The 17,488-nt window shown below is 58.3% G+C and overlaps 1 protein-coding gene across 2 annotated transcripts in view; it reads left to right on the top strand.

The window, feature by feature from the left end:
- The first annotated feature begins 1,947 nt into the window (after positions 1-1,947).
- PDGFRB (platelet derived growth factor receptor beta) overlaps positions 1,948-17,488 on the top strand; it is a 34,353-nt gene continuing 18,812 nt past the window's right edge. Inside the window, exons 1-3 of one of the 2 annotated variants that reach the window (XM_076349659.1) lie at positions 1,948-2,012; positions 2,185-2,341; positions 16,008-16,085. In XM_076349659.1, coding sequence (XP_076205774.1) covers positions 16,037-16,085 — 49 coding nt within the window. In that variant the 5' untranslated portion in view covers positions 1,948-2,012; positions 2,185-2,341; positions 16,008-16,036. Of the gene's footprint in view, positions 2,013-2,184; positions 2,342-16,007; positions 16,086-17,488 lie in introns of those variants that run through there. The other variant, XM_076349660.1, reaches the window with a different exon arrangement.

The following is a 17,488-nucleotide window of genomic DNA, read 5'->3' as shown; positions in this document are numbered from 1 at the left end:
CCCCGTGCAGGGATCCGTCAGACACGTCTTTATCCCTTGGGAAAAGTGTCAGGAAGAGCCATGTGTGCAGCACGTCCCCTCTGCCACCTGCCCCCCATATGAGCCGCTCTCACGCTCGCTGGCTCCTCTTCTGCACGACAGACTGTCTCGGCTCTGAGGGGGCTGCCAGGGCCCCCCAACACATGGCCGCCACCACATCTGGAGTCGGGGAATCTGGCCAGCCCGGCGCAGGGGAGCAGCGGGTTCTCGCCCAGCCATCACCGCTTCACCCCCCATGCAGCCTGGCGTAAGAGCCCCTCCAGCTCCCGGGGGGCTGCCTCTCCACCATCCTTCCTTTCCCCGGCTTTCCTCTCCTGCCTGGGCTCAGCCAGGCCCACATCTCCCCTACCCTGTCCGCAGCTGTACCTGCCCAGCTGCCAGACCCTGCCAGGCGTGGAGCCGGCACGCGAGCCCTGTGCAAAGTGCCGCTCATTGCCTGCGGATAACCGGGGGTGCCGCAGCCCGGCTCTCCTCGCCCTCCGCGGCTGCACAGAATAAAGACCTTCCCCTTTGGTTTTTCATCGGTGCAAAGAAAACACCGAGATAACGGACGATAAACGGCAATCTCTCCGGCTCGTCCAGCCCGGGAATCATTAGCCATGCCCATTGTGCAGGCGTTCATTAGCGAGGCAGGAGGGGATGAGTCTGCCTTGCAAACAAGCAAGGAACACAGATTTCAGTGGTGTTGTCTTTATGGGAAGGGCTTTTTCATTCTTGGAAAGGAAAAAAAAGAAAGATAGAAAGGTATCTTTTCAGGGGAGTCTCCTTTTTCAGGATAGCCAGTGCATCTTTGCAGTTTTTCTTGTTTGGATCAGACAAAAGCACATCCCCAAGATGGAAATGGTGGCAAGAAATGATGGGTCAAAAGACAGTTTTGATCCAAAGAGCTTCTGCACCTTGTTATAGTGCCGAAACAAATTGCAAAAAAAATCCCCTTTTGGACAAACGATAATGTTTTGCCTATTGAGACAATCTCAGAAACTTTATTTGAACTCATCAAGGTGTAGGGAGGATTTAAAGCAGGTCCATCAGCTGGCTTCCACCCCCCTGGGGCAGGAGGGGTGCAGGACATATGAGATGATGGCACGGCCAAGGTGGAAACTCCTGACGCCTCTCCCAGCTCCACGTCCCTCGGCAGCCCAAACGGTCCTGAGTCCCCAACCAAACCCACCCTCTGCGACAGCATCCCAGTTGCACAAGACCTTTTATTCCCCGATCCAAAAAAAAAAAAAAAAAAAAAAGGACTGGGAGGGTGCGTTGGCGGTCCCCGAGCGGCCGCGGCTGGCCGGGGGTCAGCGGGGCGGGAGGCGCAGTGCCGGCACGGCACGGCTCGGGGAGGCGTCCGGGGGGAATACGCGGAGTCAGTTCAGTACAGGCCTTCTTTAATAAAAACATGAGTCAGCTGCTGGCGTGGGCAGCGGATTTTCTAAACATCCCCTCATATCCTGAGAAAGGGGAAAAAAAAAAAAAAAGAAAACAGGAGGGGGGGGCTTGAGGGGAAAAAAAAGAAAAGAAAAGAGAAAGAAAACAGGGAAAAAGGCCAGAATTGAAAGCAGACACAGGGAGAGAGCAGCTCCTTCCCTCTGGTTTAAGGAGGCGAGAGCCAGGCTGGTCCGGGCTCCTTTTGTTTCCCGTTAGCCGGGCCCTTGCCGCTCCCCCTCATCGGCAGCCTGCGGCAAAACTCCCCTCTCCTTCCAGCCACTTTGGCTTCTCCTCCTTTTTTTAAATTTGTTTTCCCCCCATCGCACTCGTCTGCTGGGCTTTAATCGCAGGTTTTGCTCTGCAAAGGGTCCCCGCAGAGGGTGGAGGGAGGAAGTCAGAGGGACTCCGCTCCTCATTGGCGAGGCAGCCTCCCCCCTTCTCCTCCTCCCGAGGTCCCTTTTATTTATACACGCACACACACACGCGTGCACATCCCTCGGCCAGGGGCTTTGCTCCATGCTGGGGCCCGAGGCGGCCAGACCCCCTCCCAGGTGGGCTGGGGGCTGCCCAGGGCGCTGCTGAGATGCACTAGAGGAGCAGAGCGAGAGCTTGGCTGCAGCCCAGCCCTGGCACAGCCTTGCCTCTCCTTTTGATTTTATTTTAATTTTTTTCCCCTCCTCCCCTCCACTTCATTTCTTGCCTTCCCTTTCTTTCTCCTTTAAGTGGAAAAGCCTTGCCAGCTGGGGAAGGCTGGGAGGGCAGGGAGAGCCTCGGCAGGCAGCAGATAAAGAGTGCGGAGGAGGAGAGGAAGGAATTTCGGGGCGGCCAGCGCCCGTGGGACGTGCGGCACAAGCGCTTGCCCAGTGGGACCCTGCCCAAGGTAAGTCCTCGCGTTGCCCACCCGGGTGCCGGCTTGCCCTCCCACTCTGCTCCGGCTCTCCGGCCAGGAAACCTCACGCTGGAGGTGGTACGGACCCCAAGGACCCTCTTCCTGAGCCAGCCCGGTTGCTGTGGAAGGGGCTTTGCTCCCCTGCAAGGGGCTGGCACCCCAAAACGCCCTGCCAAGCCCTGGGGAGGTGGTGTTTGGTGGAGAGCGGCCGAGCTCTGCGGCACCCTGCAGGAAAAGCCGTCCTGTCAGCTCTCGCCAGGTCCTGAGCTGGGACGACTGCGGGGAGCCAAGGGGACGCTGTGGCTGTAGGGCAGGAGGGGGGACCCCGCTGCAGCGGGAGCGGGACCCAGGGGATCTCTGCTTCTCCCTGGGGAGCTCTCGGTCCCTCTCTGGATCAGGGGGTTACCCTGGCTCTCCCAGCCCAGTGACTGTGGGAGGGCTGGGGTGTGTGTGGGGAAGGGGCTGCTCATCGTCCCCAGCGAGACATCTTTTAGAGGCGTGAGTGTGTCCCACTGCAGAGCAGCATCGCCACAGTGTTAGGCCGAACGAACACATCCATGGTCATCCCTAAATGCAGGGTGCTCCTAGGACCACACCGCTTCGGTCTGTGCCCTTGGCGGGACTCCTGTTCCTGTGGGCCAGGCCAAGGTGGAGAAGGACATCTGCAAGCCCTGCTCAGGGCCTGCACCCTGGCGTGCTGGGTACTGGAGGGGGTAGAGCCTGGTAAAACCCTTCTAGGCATGGATGTGGGCAACCGCTCTGCTGTCCCAAGAGCCCAGGAGCTGAGGGCCTCCAACAGGCTGGAGCTGGTCTGGAGTGAAGCTGTGCTGACTCAGGCAGCCCCAACAGCCCGGGGACAGGGGCTTGCATGACCTGCGGGGCTTTGGTGCTCACACTGGGACCACTGTGGGCTCAGAGCATCCAGCTGCTGCACTCACCTGCCAACAGGGAGACTTTGAAAGCAGGACTTATGGTGGAAAGGGATGTTGTGCTGCTCAATCCTTGCCCCAGAGCACCTGGGGCTTCTGCTAAAGCAGTGGGTGAATAGCAGTTGGTTTGTCGTGCAAACCCTGTTTGCAGGGGCTTGGCAGTCCCAAATCTTTTCAGAGGGTCTCCCATCGATGACAAGGATCAGCAGTGTTGAGTGCCAGTGCCCCCCAGGGACCACTGAGGGGCTGGTTGAAGGGTCATTTCCCCCTCAACACCCTGCAGGACAAGGTGCCTGTGTACCCCGTGCTCTCGGGAAAGGGGCACATTTCGTTCAGGCAGCCAGAGCCAGTGGCAAAGATGCCGCTCTGCCTGGCAGGGGGCACGTGCTGGGCTGGCTCTGAGGGGGAGCCGCCAGGTAGCCATCCCAGTTGGCAGCCAGCCCTGGGCACAGTCTGACATGAGGCTTGAAGTCACTCCTTGACATTGATGTCACCCAGGCTCGGGTGTGCTGTGGCGCCGGTGGCAGTCACCAATCCCAGGCAGTGTCCCTGTGTCTAGGAAACACCCCTCGAGTCAGTCGGTGCATCAAGAGGGGTCAGTGTTTTGGACAAGCATCAAGTCACAGCGACCCATTTGCAGGACGCAAAGGGCTTTTCTCTCTCCCTAAAACCAGCTGTCCCTTCCTCCAGCTCAACAACATGGAGGGTCCTCGCTGAAGGAGCAGGCGGAGGGACCGCAGCCACCCGATTACCTGCCCTTGGCTCATCTCCCGCATCCCTGCACAGGGCTAGGGGTTCAGGGTGCCTGCGGTCTGAACGGGGAGCACAGCCTGAACACAAGCACGGCCAGCTGTAATGCTGCAGTCAGGGAGAAGTTAGCCATGGCTTGTTGTCCAAAGTCCTGGGCATTTCTAGTGGGGTCCCGCAGGGCTCTGGCCTGGGCTTGGTCCTCTGCAATCTCTACATTAACCGCCTGGGCGATGGATGAGCGCACGTACTAAACTCTGGGCTGGCACCAAGCTGGGTGGGCAGCCCGTGTGCGGGCAGATCGGAGTGCAGGAGGATCCCAAGGGCTCTGGGAGGAGTCTGGTATCAACCAGGCAATAGCAAGCTGTGACAACATGTTGCCATTAGGAAGGAAATATTAAATGGCTGTTCGCGATCTTGGGAGCTAACAGCCCAGGCAGCTTGTACGGTGGGAAAGGATCTGGGGGCTATAGCGGACACAAACCAGATTGCAGCGTGGTGCAGGGAAACCTACAGCTCTTCCCATGGGATGTGCTGAAAGGCGCACGGCTGGAGGCAGCGCGAACAGGCAGGGTGGAGGGAGTGGGTCCTCCCCAGCAAGTGATGCCAAGCGCTTCAGCAGGGATGCACACGGAGTGGAAAGGCTCAGGGAGAGCAGGGAGGGTGATCAGAAGCCCAGAAGAGGCTGCAGAGGACTGGGAGAGGCGCTGATGGGGCTCGTTGGTCACTGGGTGTTGTGAGGAGGTAGCACACAGTCTTCATGCACGGGAAAGGTCACTGCAAAGAAAAAAGTTAGCTTTTAGGGGAAATGTCTGTAGGTTTAAAGACATGGGGTTGGGCGCCTTCAGCCCCACAGGTTTCAAAGGACATGTCGGGCACACCTCTGGCTGGGGAGATGTGGGCACTGCAGCAGAGCAATGACCCAATGATCTCTTTCAGCCTCATTTTTGATGGGTCTGTGACAGGATTTCCGAAGTGTTCAGAAACAACACTGTTAGGAAGAGGAGAGCACTGAGCCCTTCTCCAGGACTAGGGCAAAATGAAATTGTCTTAGTGAGCACCAGAGGAAAGCTGAGGTTAAGAAATGCTCTCTAGCTTTGAGAACAATGCCTTGCAAGAAGAGACCATGTTGGCTGGCCACAGCATCACCCGAATGACGGACAGGTGTGACCAGCCACTGCCAGAGGGTCCAGGCAGGCACTTCTGCGCCCAGCTTCACCCTGGGACCAGGCGGTCACCGAGGTCCCTCTGGCCCTGGTGTCAGATGCCATGCTGAAGCGGGATGGCATTGCAGTGGTGTTCCTAGGGTCAGGCTCCTGCAAAGCGTCTTCCCGGCATGCAGCAGCAAAGGGCAGGGAGCGGAGGAGCTGTGTGGTGGCCGAATCCCGTGGGAGCACAGCTGCTGGTGCTGGCAGCGGGGGCTGCCTTTGGCCCAGAGCTGGAGGGAGCTGGGGACTGCGCGGGCTTGGGGCTGGCTGGATGCATCCTATCGCTGCCAGGGAGGATCCGGGCCGAACACTTCGTGGAGTTTGTTTGTTTGTACTTTAACCAAGAGAAAGAAATCCCCTGGAGAAGAGCTGTGAGGGGAGGGTATAGACCGGGTATTGTTTCCTGAGAGGCTGGAGCAGCTCCAGGAGGCTCCTTCCGCTCCGCCAGGCAAATTGGACATAACGAGGCTTGGTTTAGGGGTGGCTGTTTCCCCTCCTCCTCTCCCCAGTTGCCTAATTAGGTTCCCCAAGCCAAGCACACCTCTGCTCTTCTCTGCTCCCGCCAGGAAGCCTCCTCCTGGAAGTGCAGCGCTCTCCTGGCACCATGGGGGACACGGAGCAGACCCGGCCAGGACAGGGACAGGGACACGTGCCAGGGATGCACAGAGGGGTGCTGGGATGGGTCATGTGCTGAGCAAGGGGGTCCCACAGGTCCATCACCCACCCAGCCTGGTAGCAGGAGACGTACAGTGATGCGCTGCCCCTCTCACCCCGCTTTTCCATCGTCCCTGGGCGCACACCTGGGGGACAGGCTGTGGCATGCCCTGGTCTGTGTTTGTACCCTTCTGCAACCACTGACTCACAGAGCCAGAGGACCACAGTGTGGAGAGCCCATGCAGGGAGCTCACAAAAGCTCCCACAGAAAGACTGCTGTCAGGAAAGCCATGTTGGTGTAGTGCGAGTGGTGTATGTCCTGCACCCATGGATGGATTCGTCCTCTCCGAGGCATGCCTGCAGGGGCACCTGCTTATCTGTCCAAGTCTCCACTACACCCATCCTATGCTGTTCCCCAGGCTCAGCAAGAGCCGGTGTGTGATGGGGCTCACAGCAGGCTGTGGGGTCCAGGAGCAGGGAAGGATTGGAGAGTGCAGGGATGTAACCAGGGCACTGCGCTGGCTGTCAAACCCCAGGCTGCAAACCAGGAGACAGATGGAGTAGGAGGTACCTTCTCAGCACGACCCACGGGCAGCACCAGGGCTGCTCAGGGGGACGAGGCTCCCAAAGCAGGCAGGAGACGGGCAGGCGACAGGCAAGCGTACCCCTCGGTGCGAGGCCCCATCCTGCCGGTCCCTCCGCCTTCCCCCTTCTGGCCCGTCTACCATGCAAAAGAGTCTGTGACTGAAATCTTAATGCTACCAAGACACAGTAATTGGCACCAATTAAATTGCTACATTCATGTTTGAATTGCTTTAACTGGCGAGACACACTGTCTTATTTATACAAAAAAATATGTTTGCTTGTGGGTTTGTCTGAACTGGGGCCAGCAGAAAATACACCATTTCGAGCCCTGCTCTCTGAAAGCGCATTCTCCGCTCGCAAACTGTAAGTCACCTCGGTTTCAGCCTTTGCTGAGCAAATGGTTGCAGAACAGAAACCCTGCTTTCCTCGGGGCTGAGCACTGCCGGCATCGCGAGAAGGGTCCCCTCCTCTCTCCCCACAGGCAGCTGCCAAGTTTCCCTCTCCAGACTGGGAGCTGTTTGGGAGAATATGGTCTGATTCAGGGAGGCAAACTCCTGGTGCGGGGAGCAGGACTTGGTGCCCATTTTAAAGCTGTGCTCAGGGAAAGGCAGGGGGTGCTGGCAGCTGCCAGCCCCGGCACTGAGCCCTGCCTCGGCTTCTCCTCCAGAGGATCCGTGGGGTTTTGGGGGCAGGGGCTGTTTGCAGAGAACTGATTTTTGATCCATGACTGAGGGCAGAGGAACCGCTGGAGGTTATAAAGGACCCTGTGTGCAGGATGGCAAGCACGGCTCGTGCCGCCTGCCCAGAGCACGTAGGAAGAGGTTATCCAAGAGAGAGGCATCCCTTGTGCAACCTGCAGTTGCACAGGGGATGTGCTTGGCTTTCTGTGCCCCCCAACCTCAAAAAGCTCCATCACTGCCCCCAGGTTCTCTTGTTATAAGGAGGTGGGGGCCAGCCCCTCATCACGTGCAATTGCCTGCTGGGAGTCTGACCCCAGCTTGCCAGCGGGCAGGGGGGGAGGCACAGGGTGAGGGTGGCTGCCCCCAGCACTGCGGTTCGGCTGTCTCTGCAGTCCTGGGACTGGGTGCCACCACCCCGGTTTTCCTGTCCCATGGGTGGGCTCATAGAGGAGGGGGCAGGATCAGCCCCTGGCACCAAGAGCTGCACCAGCAGCTGCATTTTCTCCCTCTCAGGGACCCAGAAGTAGCAGGGCCAAATCAAACACAACCCCCCTCTGAGAGCAGCCTCTGCCCTTCACACCCCAGCGCTGGCTGGCCCCATCCTCTCCCACCCTGGCCACGGTGCCAGGCTCCTCTCACGTCCCACAGATGGGTGAAGGGTGCCCTGACCACAGAGCTGGTGAGTGCCTAATCCCAGCCACGAGAGCCTAAAACCCCAGAACAAAGCGATTAAGCTCGGGTCCCTCACAGGCAGCCGAGAAGAGAAGAGCCGATGCATCCACGCAGATTATCTCCTCCTCCCCAGCAGATCCATGTCTCACAGAAATTTTCAGAGAATCAGGCTGCCCATGTCCCATGCTGGGACATGGAGCTGGAGAGCCCACAACACTCCGGCTGCTCCCAGGGCTTCACAAAGCCCCTGCATCTTACTAGGGGGAAGAGGAGAGGAAGATGGCTCTATTTCTTCTCTTGCCTCCATCGCCCTCCCCTCGCAGCTGATGATTAGTGGTTAATTAGAGCCAGCCGGGACCTTTGGCCCCAGCCCTGGCCCCACCATAGCAGCCACCCTCAAACAGAGATCGTGAGTAGGCGATGGAGACACCGACGTGCTGGGGACTGTTTTCCCCCTCGCGTATACCTTAGCAAAGTGCTCCCCTTGAATCGCTGCGGGAAGGCAGACACGGCTTTCTGGCAGCAGCGGCACGAGAGTGAGGAAAGCCCTGGGGGTGGCAGGGCATGGGATGAGTAGCCGGGATGGTGCCCAGCCCTTGCTACCACATCTCCTGCTTCCCCTCTCCACTCTGCCAGTGGTGGGGAAAAGCATCAAGTGAGCAGATGAGCTCTGCTCGGAGAGGCCAGCCCCATCCAGCCCCACATGCTTGGGAGCTGGGACCCCCAAATATTCCAGTTTGGGGATAGAGGGGCCAGAGAGAAGCTGCTACCGGCCAGCCCCGAGGCTTTGCTACTCACTTGGAGCTGCCTCTTCCTGGGGCCAGCAGTGAGGTGATGCAGGGAGCTGTGTAGGTCCTGGCCCGTGGTTTGGGTGCTCTGCAGCCACGTTCATAACTCGCATTGCTCACATGCTCACACACCCGGTGTGAGCATCCCCAGTCGTCCACAATGCCAGACTTCAGGGCTGTGCTCCAAAACGCTGGCCAGCCCCCAGCACCACCACGGGCCAGTCCCAGCACCACCACGGGCCAGCCCCAGCATCACCATGGCCCTGGCACCCACCGGCTGCCCTAGGGAGACTAAGGTGGGCAGGATTTGGCCAGGGCGAGGGGTGGAGTATGCAGCAAGGGACAGCCAGGCACCACATCGGCCTTGGCCGGCACGTGGCAGCCGTTCCTCCCAATGCCCCCATACCTCCTTTCCCGGCCCCAGGTGAGTCCTGGTCCTCACCCAGGGTTTTCCCACAGCCCCAGCCAAGCTTGCAGGCTCCGGGGAGCAGCCCCGCCGGCCCCAGGGCCCGGCCTTTCCTCCGAAAGCGGAAGCGGGGGAGCATGCGCAGCCGAAAGGGCCATGAACACCAACACTCGGGGCTGGGGGATTATTTATAATGCTGGCACCTCTCCAAACAGATGTTTCGTTTTATTTTGAACTTGCACTAAATAGGTCACTCGTTTCCTCTGTCTCCCATGGGCTTAAAATGGAGGGAGGAAAGTGGGGGGGGATTAGGGGTGAGAGAGCAGGGCTCGCCGTGGTCCCACGTCCCGCGTGCCAGCTCCTCACAGTGATGCGTTGTGGAGAGACCATGGCTGGAGGTTTGCTGGATCGCGTGCATGGACGTCGCGGTCCCTGCATGCTCAGAGAGGGAGGATGGCCGCAGCCGAAACGGGGCTGCGTGGGGCTCGCCACCCCACCCCATTCCTCACATGTCTGACCCCAGGGCCGCTGAATCACACTGCCGAGGCTCAACGTGGACTTGTCATCCTCCCCAGCAGCCTCCCTCCCTGCTTTGGGGTCACAGTCTTCATTTTCGGCTTTCTGACAGATGCTGTCAAAGCCCGTGATAGCCCGTGGCTGGCTCGGAGGAGGCTGGCTGTGCTAGCTTGTGTCCTGCTGTCTGCTGCAGGACCAGCGTCCTCATGACCATGCAACCCCCTTCTCCAGGCACCACCGAAGCTGGGGACCAGGGTCTGGGGTTCTGGGCAGGGTTGGTTCCAGTCGCACCAGCCCTGCTCTCTGCAGCAGAGGCAGGCAGGAGAGCTGTGCCTGCGTATGGGCACAGTTTCACTGAGCTCATACTGCCCCAAAGGTGGCATCTGCCCGTGCTTTGACCATCTCCTGGAGAGCTTGTTGTTGTGGCTTTAATCACGTATTCACAGACCAAGGAGCTCTGACAAAACTGCTCAGAGGGTTCGGGCATTTGCGACGCTGCCTGTGAGAGCTTGCAAAACCCCACCTCTGCATGACTAAAAGAAAACCCCAAACCCAGGCATGTTGCAAGTAGGCACCCAGGGCCCTCAGCATCCCTTGGTCTCACCAGCGCCTGGGTAAAGCCTGAGAACCCCCTTGGCGCTGGCAGGTGGCCGCACAAGGGGGGTTTTTCCCCCAGGAGTTCATCCCTTGGGCAGGGATGGCCTGTGGGACCCCGGGGACTCCCCAGCCCCTCTGCTCCTCAGCCTGGTTTCAGATTTCCTACCTCTGCATTTTATCAGCAGCTGTTTATGGGCCTTGGGACGACAGGCTCCCCATGTGTGTGCTCTGCGTAATTCTAGCCATGTGCTGGGAAAAAGAAAAAGGGCTCTGTGATGATAATCTGGCCTGTGAGTAAACGCGGTGTCATGGGAGCCGAGGGACCCCAGAGGAAAGATGTTGCAACTCCGGACGGTTCCAGCCAAGGAAAAAAAAAAAACCCGCTCAGCTTTATTTAGATTAAAGGGTGGGAAAGAAGCAGTCGCAGAGGCTGGGGGGAGGGTGGCAGAGGAAAACAGGACAAGCCAAAGAGTTTTGCTGCTGGACAAGCAAGGCTTGGGTTTCAGGGGTTACCAGCCTTTGCTTGGGGAGCTTTTTGCCTTCAAAAGCAGGGGACGGTGCTCCCCCGGCCAGGAGAAGCCCTCGCTCCCTGGCTGCAAGCAGCATTGATCATGGGATCCATACAGGGTTTTTTTTATTGCATACGGGCACCCATGATCTCACTTAATGACTCAGATGCACTTAGACAAAGAAGAAATAAAGTATATTTTACTTCCCGCTAATTTGCACCAGATGTCCTTGGCCTGCTTGGCAGGACGGCGGGGCCGGCGAGCATCGCAGGAGCGCCTGGAAGCGCAGCCCCAGCAAGACAAGGGGCTAGAAATAGAAAGCCAGAGGAAGAGAAAGGACTGGCGGCTGTGTGAGAGGCCTGGCTTCGCTTCTCCGCTCTTTCCTTTGCCACGGTCGTGCTGCCGTCAGCCGAGATGCCCTCGCGGGCTGGGATGGCAGCCAGCACCTCTGCCCAGCGTCGCAGGAGCAGGGAGGCTCAGGCAAGGGGAGCACAGCCAGGGGAGAAAGGCGACGTGGGGCAATGGATGCAGGAATTGCCCCTGGAAATGTAAATGGGATTTGCTGAGAGGCAGCTGTGTACCCTGTTTTCCAGCAGACAGCACATCCCCTTGCTGTTGATCGATGGTCTGTAGGGACCAGAGCTCCTTCCAAAGTGGCTGTCAGGGCAGTCGTGGCTGCTCTCCCCATCCCTGGCACGCCGAGCCATCCCCTTCCCTGTGCACCAGTTTTGCAGGCTGGTTCCCAGCTCCCACAGCTCCTACAGCTCTGGGGGTGCTTGCAGGACCCCCTTACTGGTTCTCTGCAGGGCATTAGCGGTTGTGGAGGAGAGGCGAGAAAGGTGGTCTAGGCACACTCGGGAGGAGGGCAGTGGACTGGGAGGGCCTCCTTGGCGTGGATGCCTATCTGTGTAGATCTCCCATAGTTTAAGGCATTTGCAGGGCTGGAAATGGTCCCGTCCCACGTGATCCGTGCTTGGGGGTGGGCAGTGCCATGCGATGCTCGTGCCAGCAGTGGCTGCCATGTGTGCTGGGATGCTCTGCCAGGAGCACTGCACCGTACACATGCTGGGAGCAAGCTCAGAGGGAAGGGGGCTCAGAGGTGTGGCAGGGCATGCTGAGCAAAGTCAAAGGAAATTCTTGCCTTGTTACCCAAGAATAGTCAAGACTGAGCCCACACAGCATATTTTGGGCATTAGCAAAGGCATCTTTGGCTTACTAGCATCCTTAAACAAGAGATAGGTCTGGAGTTGGGGGATGGTAATAAATCAATAAGGTTTGGTGATGCTTGAGCTCCTTAGCAAGGCACTGCGAGGTGGGAGGAGTGGCAGAGATGGCTGAAGGAATGGTCCTCCCTAAATAAAGGTGGGACCATCCCCAGCAGAGGCTGGATACGGCTCTTCCTTGTATCCAAAACCCTGGGCGTAGCCTTGCTCCTGCTGCAGAAATTCCTGTCCAAGTTCATCAACCAGAGAGGCATCAGCCCCCGGCCACCGCTCACAGCAGCGAGCGGGGGAGTGGGAGAGGAGGCAGAGGAGAAAGCTCAGCTGTCATCTGATTTCAAATGCAGGAGAAACGGGAGTGGGCTGCTCTGGAGAAGCTGTGAAGTCATGAGACGGGGAATCATGAGACTTGAATCTCGGTCCTGGCACACCCATGGTCCTGCTGCGTGGCCTTGGCCGTGCTGTTTGACCTCTCTGCTTTGGCCCTCTTGCCTGTGTCCTGTCTGTGAGAGTGTGGTTCCGCGAGCCATCAGAACCTGGGGTGCCCTGTGCACAACGCTGCTGCTGCTCAGGGATGTTGGGGGGCCCCGATTTATCCCATCGCCCCATGCAACACACTGCAAAAACACGAGGCCGGAGATGTGTGAACAGGCTTTCAGCAGTGCCTGGCCCCTGCCAGCTATGGGACGCTTTCCTTTCACCAGCACAGCAGTGAGCTGGGAAACCCGACAGCCCCAGAGCTGGCTCAGCTCTCCCTTGTCTCGCCTGCAAACGCCGCTCTCCGCTCCCGGCATCCAGAGGAGGAGCGGCCGCCGGGTGCATTCCTGCAGCCACGCGAGCAGCGCGCCGGCCGGGCTGATGTGATTACAGAGGAAAGATAAGGACAGACAATGTGGCTGTGTCACCGGGCAGGGACAGCGGCCTGTATGTGTCTCTCGTTTGGACTCAAAACCGTCCCAGACATTCCCGGTCCCGTGGTGCCCAGCTCCCGGCCTCGCTGGGCGGCAGGGTGGAGGTGAGCAGAGACGTGTCGTGCCGGCTGGCGGGAAGCCGTCCTCCCCCCCGGCGCTCAGCAGAGCCCTGGCGTGGCCCCAGGGACTCGAGCCCCCGGGGAGAGTGCAGCCACCCCACAGGCGTGTGGGGCTGAGTGGGGGCGCGGGGCTGCATCGCCCAGCCAGCCCGGCCTCCCTGTGAGCCAGCTGACCTCCTGTCTCCCAGCCAAATTCCTCTTCTAGAATAATAAACAGTGCAGTTCAAGAGAAAAGCTCCCTGCCCTGCCAGGCCGGGGACGGCTTGCCCTGGCATCACGGTGCCAGAGAGGGGCAGAGGGAAGGTCTGTACCTGTGCTGGCAGGAAGGAGAGGATGGTGAGGGGTATAACGCGGGGATGGAGAGCTGGGACTTCACCTCAGCGGCTGCAAGGTGGGAGGCTGCCATGGAGCTGCAAGGCTGAGTGAAGGGCGCTAGACGCGGCATCGCTGCAGGACCTCCCCGGCCTCCAGGCATGTGCCAGGATGGGTGGAGGCAAACGGTCCCGTGGCTTGAAAATGCTCAGGTCCTGGCCCGTGGGAAGGATGTAGGAGTCTGAGGGGTCTGTGGCACCCTGCTCACCCATAGGGCTGGGAGGAGACAATCCAAGGCAGCTGAGCGTCGTGTAGGTGCCTGTGTCTGGGTCCCTGGGTGGGATAATGTCTGGGCACCTGCTTTTGGATCACTGAGTGGGGCTGCACCCACCTCAGCTCCTCCTTGTCTGGCACTCACAGGGTGCATCTTATTGCTCTCGCTGAGAACAAAAGCTGAGATTGAGGAGGGAAACAAGTGCTCTCAAGACTGGCAGTGAGCTGGGTGCATTTGCATCCCTTGTGAAATGCCTGTGTGCACCCACATGTGCAAGCACACAGGTCCTCGTGACAGGGAGAGAAAGGTTTGTCCTTCTGCTAGCCAGGCTCTGCGTGCATCCTGCAGGACATGCACAGCTCAGCATCTCTGAGCATGCCTCTCGCCCTGGCCAGAGCAGACAAACAAGGGAGAGGTCACCACTCTGCGAGACGTTGCCACCCTCCCACTCTTCTTGGGAAGCATCTCCAAGAGAAATGCTTTTCTGCAAAACCAGCAGCTTTATTAAAACCAGCTACAAACACAGGGGAGGCAGCCAGAGGCGGCAGCCAGAGGCTGCAGGGCTCTCACTGCTCGCCGAAGCAACAGCCATGCCAGCCCAGCACCAGCATGCACCCGCGTCCGGCTCCCCGGCTGCAGCAGAGCAGTGGTTTGCCCCATCAGTGATCCTGCAGAGATCACTGGTGGAGTGAGGGACCTGTCTGTGTGGGTAGAGGAAGCCAAGATCTCGCCTGCAACAGGACTAACAGTGACAGCCATGAAGCTGGACAGGCAGCTAAAAACTGGGCATGAGCTTGGGAAGACCTTAGCTGCTGGCTATTTGCAGACCTTATTTGCCGGGGGGGGGGGGGGGGGGGGGGGGGGCGGGGGGGCGCAAATACAGCCTGGCTTGTGCATGCAGGTGGGGAGGGGTGAAAGGAGAGGATCCCAGTTGTCCTTACAACCTTGAACATTGAATAATGGATGAATCACACACCTCTCTAAAGGAGAATTGGGAAACAAAGCTAATTGTTCTTCATGGCAGTGCCTTGGGGGGCAGCGAGATTAGGTTGTCCATCCTCCTGCTCTCTCCTGCAGGTTGGTGCTCTCTGGGTGGGTGCAGTGAGGTCACATTCATTTACAGCCTGAATTTCACCTCGGTCCTTTCATCCTACCCACCCCCAGCTCTTCCCCGTAAGTGCTCTCATCCCCTCTGGCAAATGCAGAAGAGAGAAGGAGTCACAGAGGGGTTTTCTGGAGTGGGGAGAGGGAAGCTGCTGAATAAGCTGGAGACCTGGAAGGATTTGCTGGTAGATCAGACTTTTGTTGAGCCAAAGCAAGAGAATAATAAAAACATCTGACAAGCGCACGTCATTTAAAAACCATTTCCTCCTTAACATCAAGCAGTCCAGGAGGCCGCTCCAGGGCCAAGAGGCAGCAGAGCCGCTCAGGAAGAGACAATGCCTGGGGCCAGGTCAGCAAGTCCAGATTGCCACTAGCCGTCCTCGTGCCTGGCGAGCAGCTCCTCAGAGCACTGTGCCGGCATTACAGGGGCTTCTCCTTGGGGTCTGCCTTGGGAGCAGATTCAAAATGCCTCTTGCGCTGGGAGAGGGGAGGTGGCGCAGTGGCAGGGCAGGAGCTCAGCCCCGGATTGCAGCGTGGCTGAGCTGTGAAGTTCAGCTCCATGCGGGACCATCCCCAACCAAGTTCAGGACTACTGAACTCATTTCCCCCCAGCTTTGTCCAGGCACAGAGGAAGCCTTTCCCCTTACTCTTCCCCTTGTTAGCTTCTTCATTTTGCTTTTCAGAAATACTCACCCCCATCGCTGCAGGCAAGATGGGGAAGGTTACCTGTCACCCCATTACACGGGGGACAGACCCCACTGCTCTTAGGGAGCTCTGGCCTCATCTCTTCTGGGCTCTCGGTTTGCACCAGGGAGGGCTGAAAACGCTCTGTGGAAAAAATTTCTTGAGAAATGTTGGTAAAAGGGATTTTTAACTAAAAAGCCCTCTTAAATATTCCCTTAAAATATATATATTTAAAAGTCAAATACAAGAAACCCTTTTTTTGTGGGGTTTCCTTGGGCTTGTTTTATTTCATCGGAAGGAGCAGAAAATGTGGGAGGGTTGGAGGGGGATCTGTTTGCTAGCAAGTTTTATCTCACTGGGAGTGAGGGAAACAAAAACTAAGGGAAAAAAAGGCAAGCGGTAGAGCAGAGGGAGGGAGAAAGGCAGGGCTCTGCAGCGGGTGGAGTGGCATTTCGAGCAGAGATGAGCAAGAGTTGACACAACTGCTGGAGCCTCCAGCAAAATCCCTGTTTACCAGCAGGAGATGCTTTAGAAATAGCTCCTTCTGCAGATCCAGCGTGAGGGGGAACTAACCATCCCACCACGAGGGAAAGGCTGAAAACTGGAAAGAGATGGGAGGTTTCTGAGGTGGAGAAGGGAGCCCGGGGCTCGGGTGAGAGCTCGGGAACTCCCCTGCCCGGGGTGGCCGAGGGACCCCTCCTCTGCCAGCAGTGCTGTGCTCATCCTGCTTTGCTCTTGGCAGGATTTGGCCACCGAGCCACGGAGCCCGCCATGCTGTGCCCCTCTCTGAAGACATCTCTCTGGCTCCTCATCCTCACCGGTGAGTGCTGTGGCTGGGGAGGTGTGTAGAGGATTGGGGCCTGCACGGGGATGCTGCCCTGGGATGCCTGCTCCAGGGCAAGGGGGAGGAAAGGGGCAATGCCGTGGGGAGGCACAGGGGTGCACAGCGCGCTCCAGGCCATCTGTCCCTCCTAATGACTCAGGTCCATGGGCTTATGCTGACCCAATCCTATGGCAGGGTGGATGTAAAGTCCCCACCTGCTTCGTGCTGACGCACAGCTGGGTGGAAGGAGGAGACCTTTGCAGAGGGAGCACTGCCAGGTGCGCTCAGCCCTTAGCAGACACCCGAGAACCCACATTATCTGGACATTATGGACACCCCCACAGCAGGAAGGATTCGGTCAGACCCCCATATATACAATAACCCCCCACAGCAAGGCAGCAGGGCACCTGGCTGCATCTGGGCTGTTTACAGCCTTGCTGCGAGTCCCTGGGCGCTGTCCCCAGCTGCCCTGCCCACCCGTGGGGACACCTGGGAGGAGCATGTATCCCAGCCCCACTGGGACATCTGGGCAAAGGGTGAAGCAAGGAAGCTGGGAGAGACACGGGGAGCCATTCAGGAAGACCTTGCCTGCTCTATTGCTTCCAAAGGATTTCCTGCAAGGTTTTGCTTTCATTCCTTTTTCACTTTCTTGTAAACTGACATTGTTTCAGCCTGGTCTGTGTCCCGTCTGACACTGTCCCTGTGGAGAGGCAGCCAGCAGAGCAGGGAACTGCCTCATCTCCTCCTCTCCCCCTTGCCTGCTAAACGCATGGCCTTTCCAAGCCTTTGAAGGTGCATCTGAGACCTACCTCTGCCTTTGCAGAGACAGGCTCATTTTGGGGTCAGCAGTACTGTCTGTACTGCCAGCTCCCCAGGCCATCTAGACCAGCTCACAGGATGCATAAAAGCCAAGAATGTGAGCAAACGTGGGGGAGGCCCAGGTCACCCCCATTTCCAGCCCCGTCCTCACCAAGGATGCCACTTGGGCTGGTGCAACAGCATCACAGCATGGCTGCCTCCCAGCACATCTCTGTTCACACCCACCGTTTCAACAGCTGCCCCAAATCCCTCCCAAGCCAGCCTTCTGCTCCTCACCGCCCCGTGACACTGGGCAGCACTGGGTGGCACTGAGGGCGCAGTTACCTCACAGAAAGGTTGGACGGGGACAGACATAATTAAAGCATAAAATGGGGGGTTCTCCACCCAGCATTGCCACAGACAAGATGGGCACCTTTGAACATTGCTAAACCCCGTGATGTCTTATTTCCTCCCCAGTAAGGCTTTCAGGAGGTACAGGGAATGAAGGGTGACCCACGAAGGTCTACGTCAACAGGACATTTCTGAGGAGAGCATGTGTTTGTCAGTGGTGGCTACGCCAAGGAGGACAAATCCAGGAAGGT

The sequence above is a fragment of the Aptenodytes patagonicus genome, chromosome 12 (assembly GCF_965638725.1).
Source record: "Aptenodytes patagonicus chromosome 12, bAptPat1.pri.cur, whole genome shotgun sequence".
NCBI lineage: Eukaryota > Metazoa > Chordata > Aves > Sphenisciformes > Spheniscidae > Aptenodytes > Aptenodytes patagonicus.
Note: the sequence above shows the minus strand (reverse complement) of the source record. Positions and strands in the feature narration are given on the sequence as shown.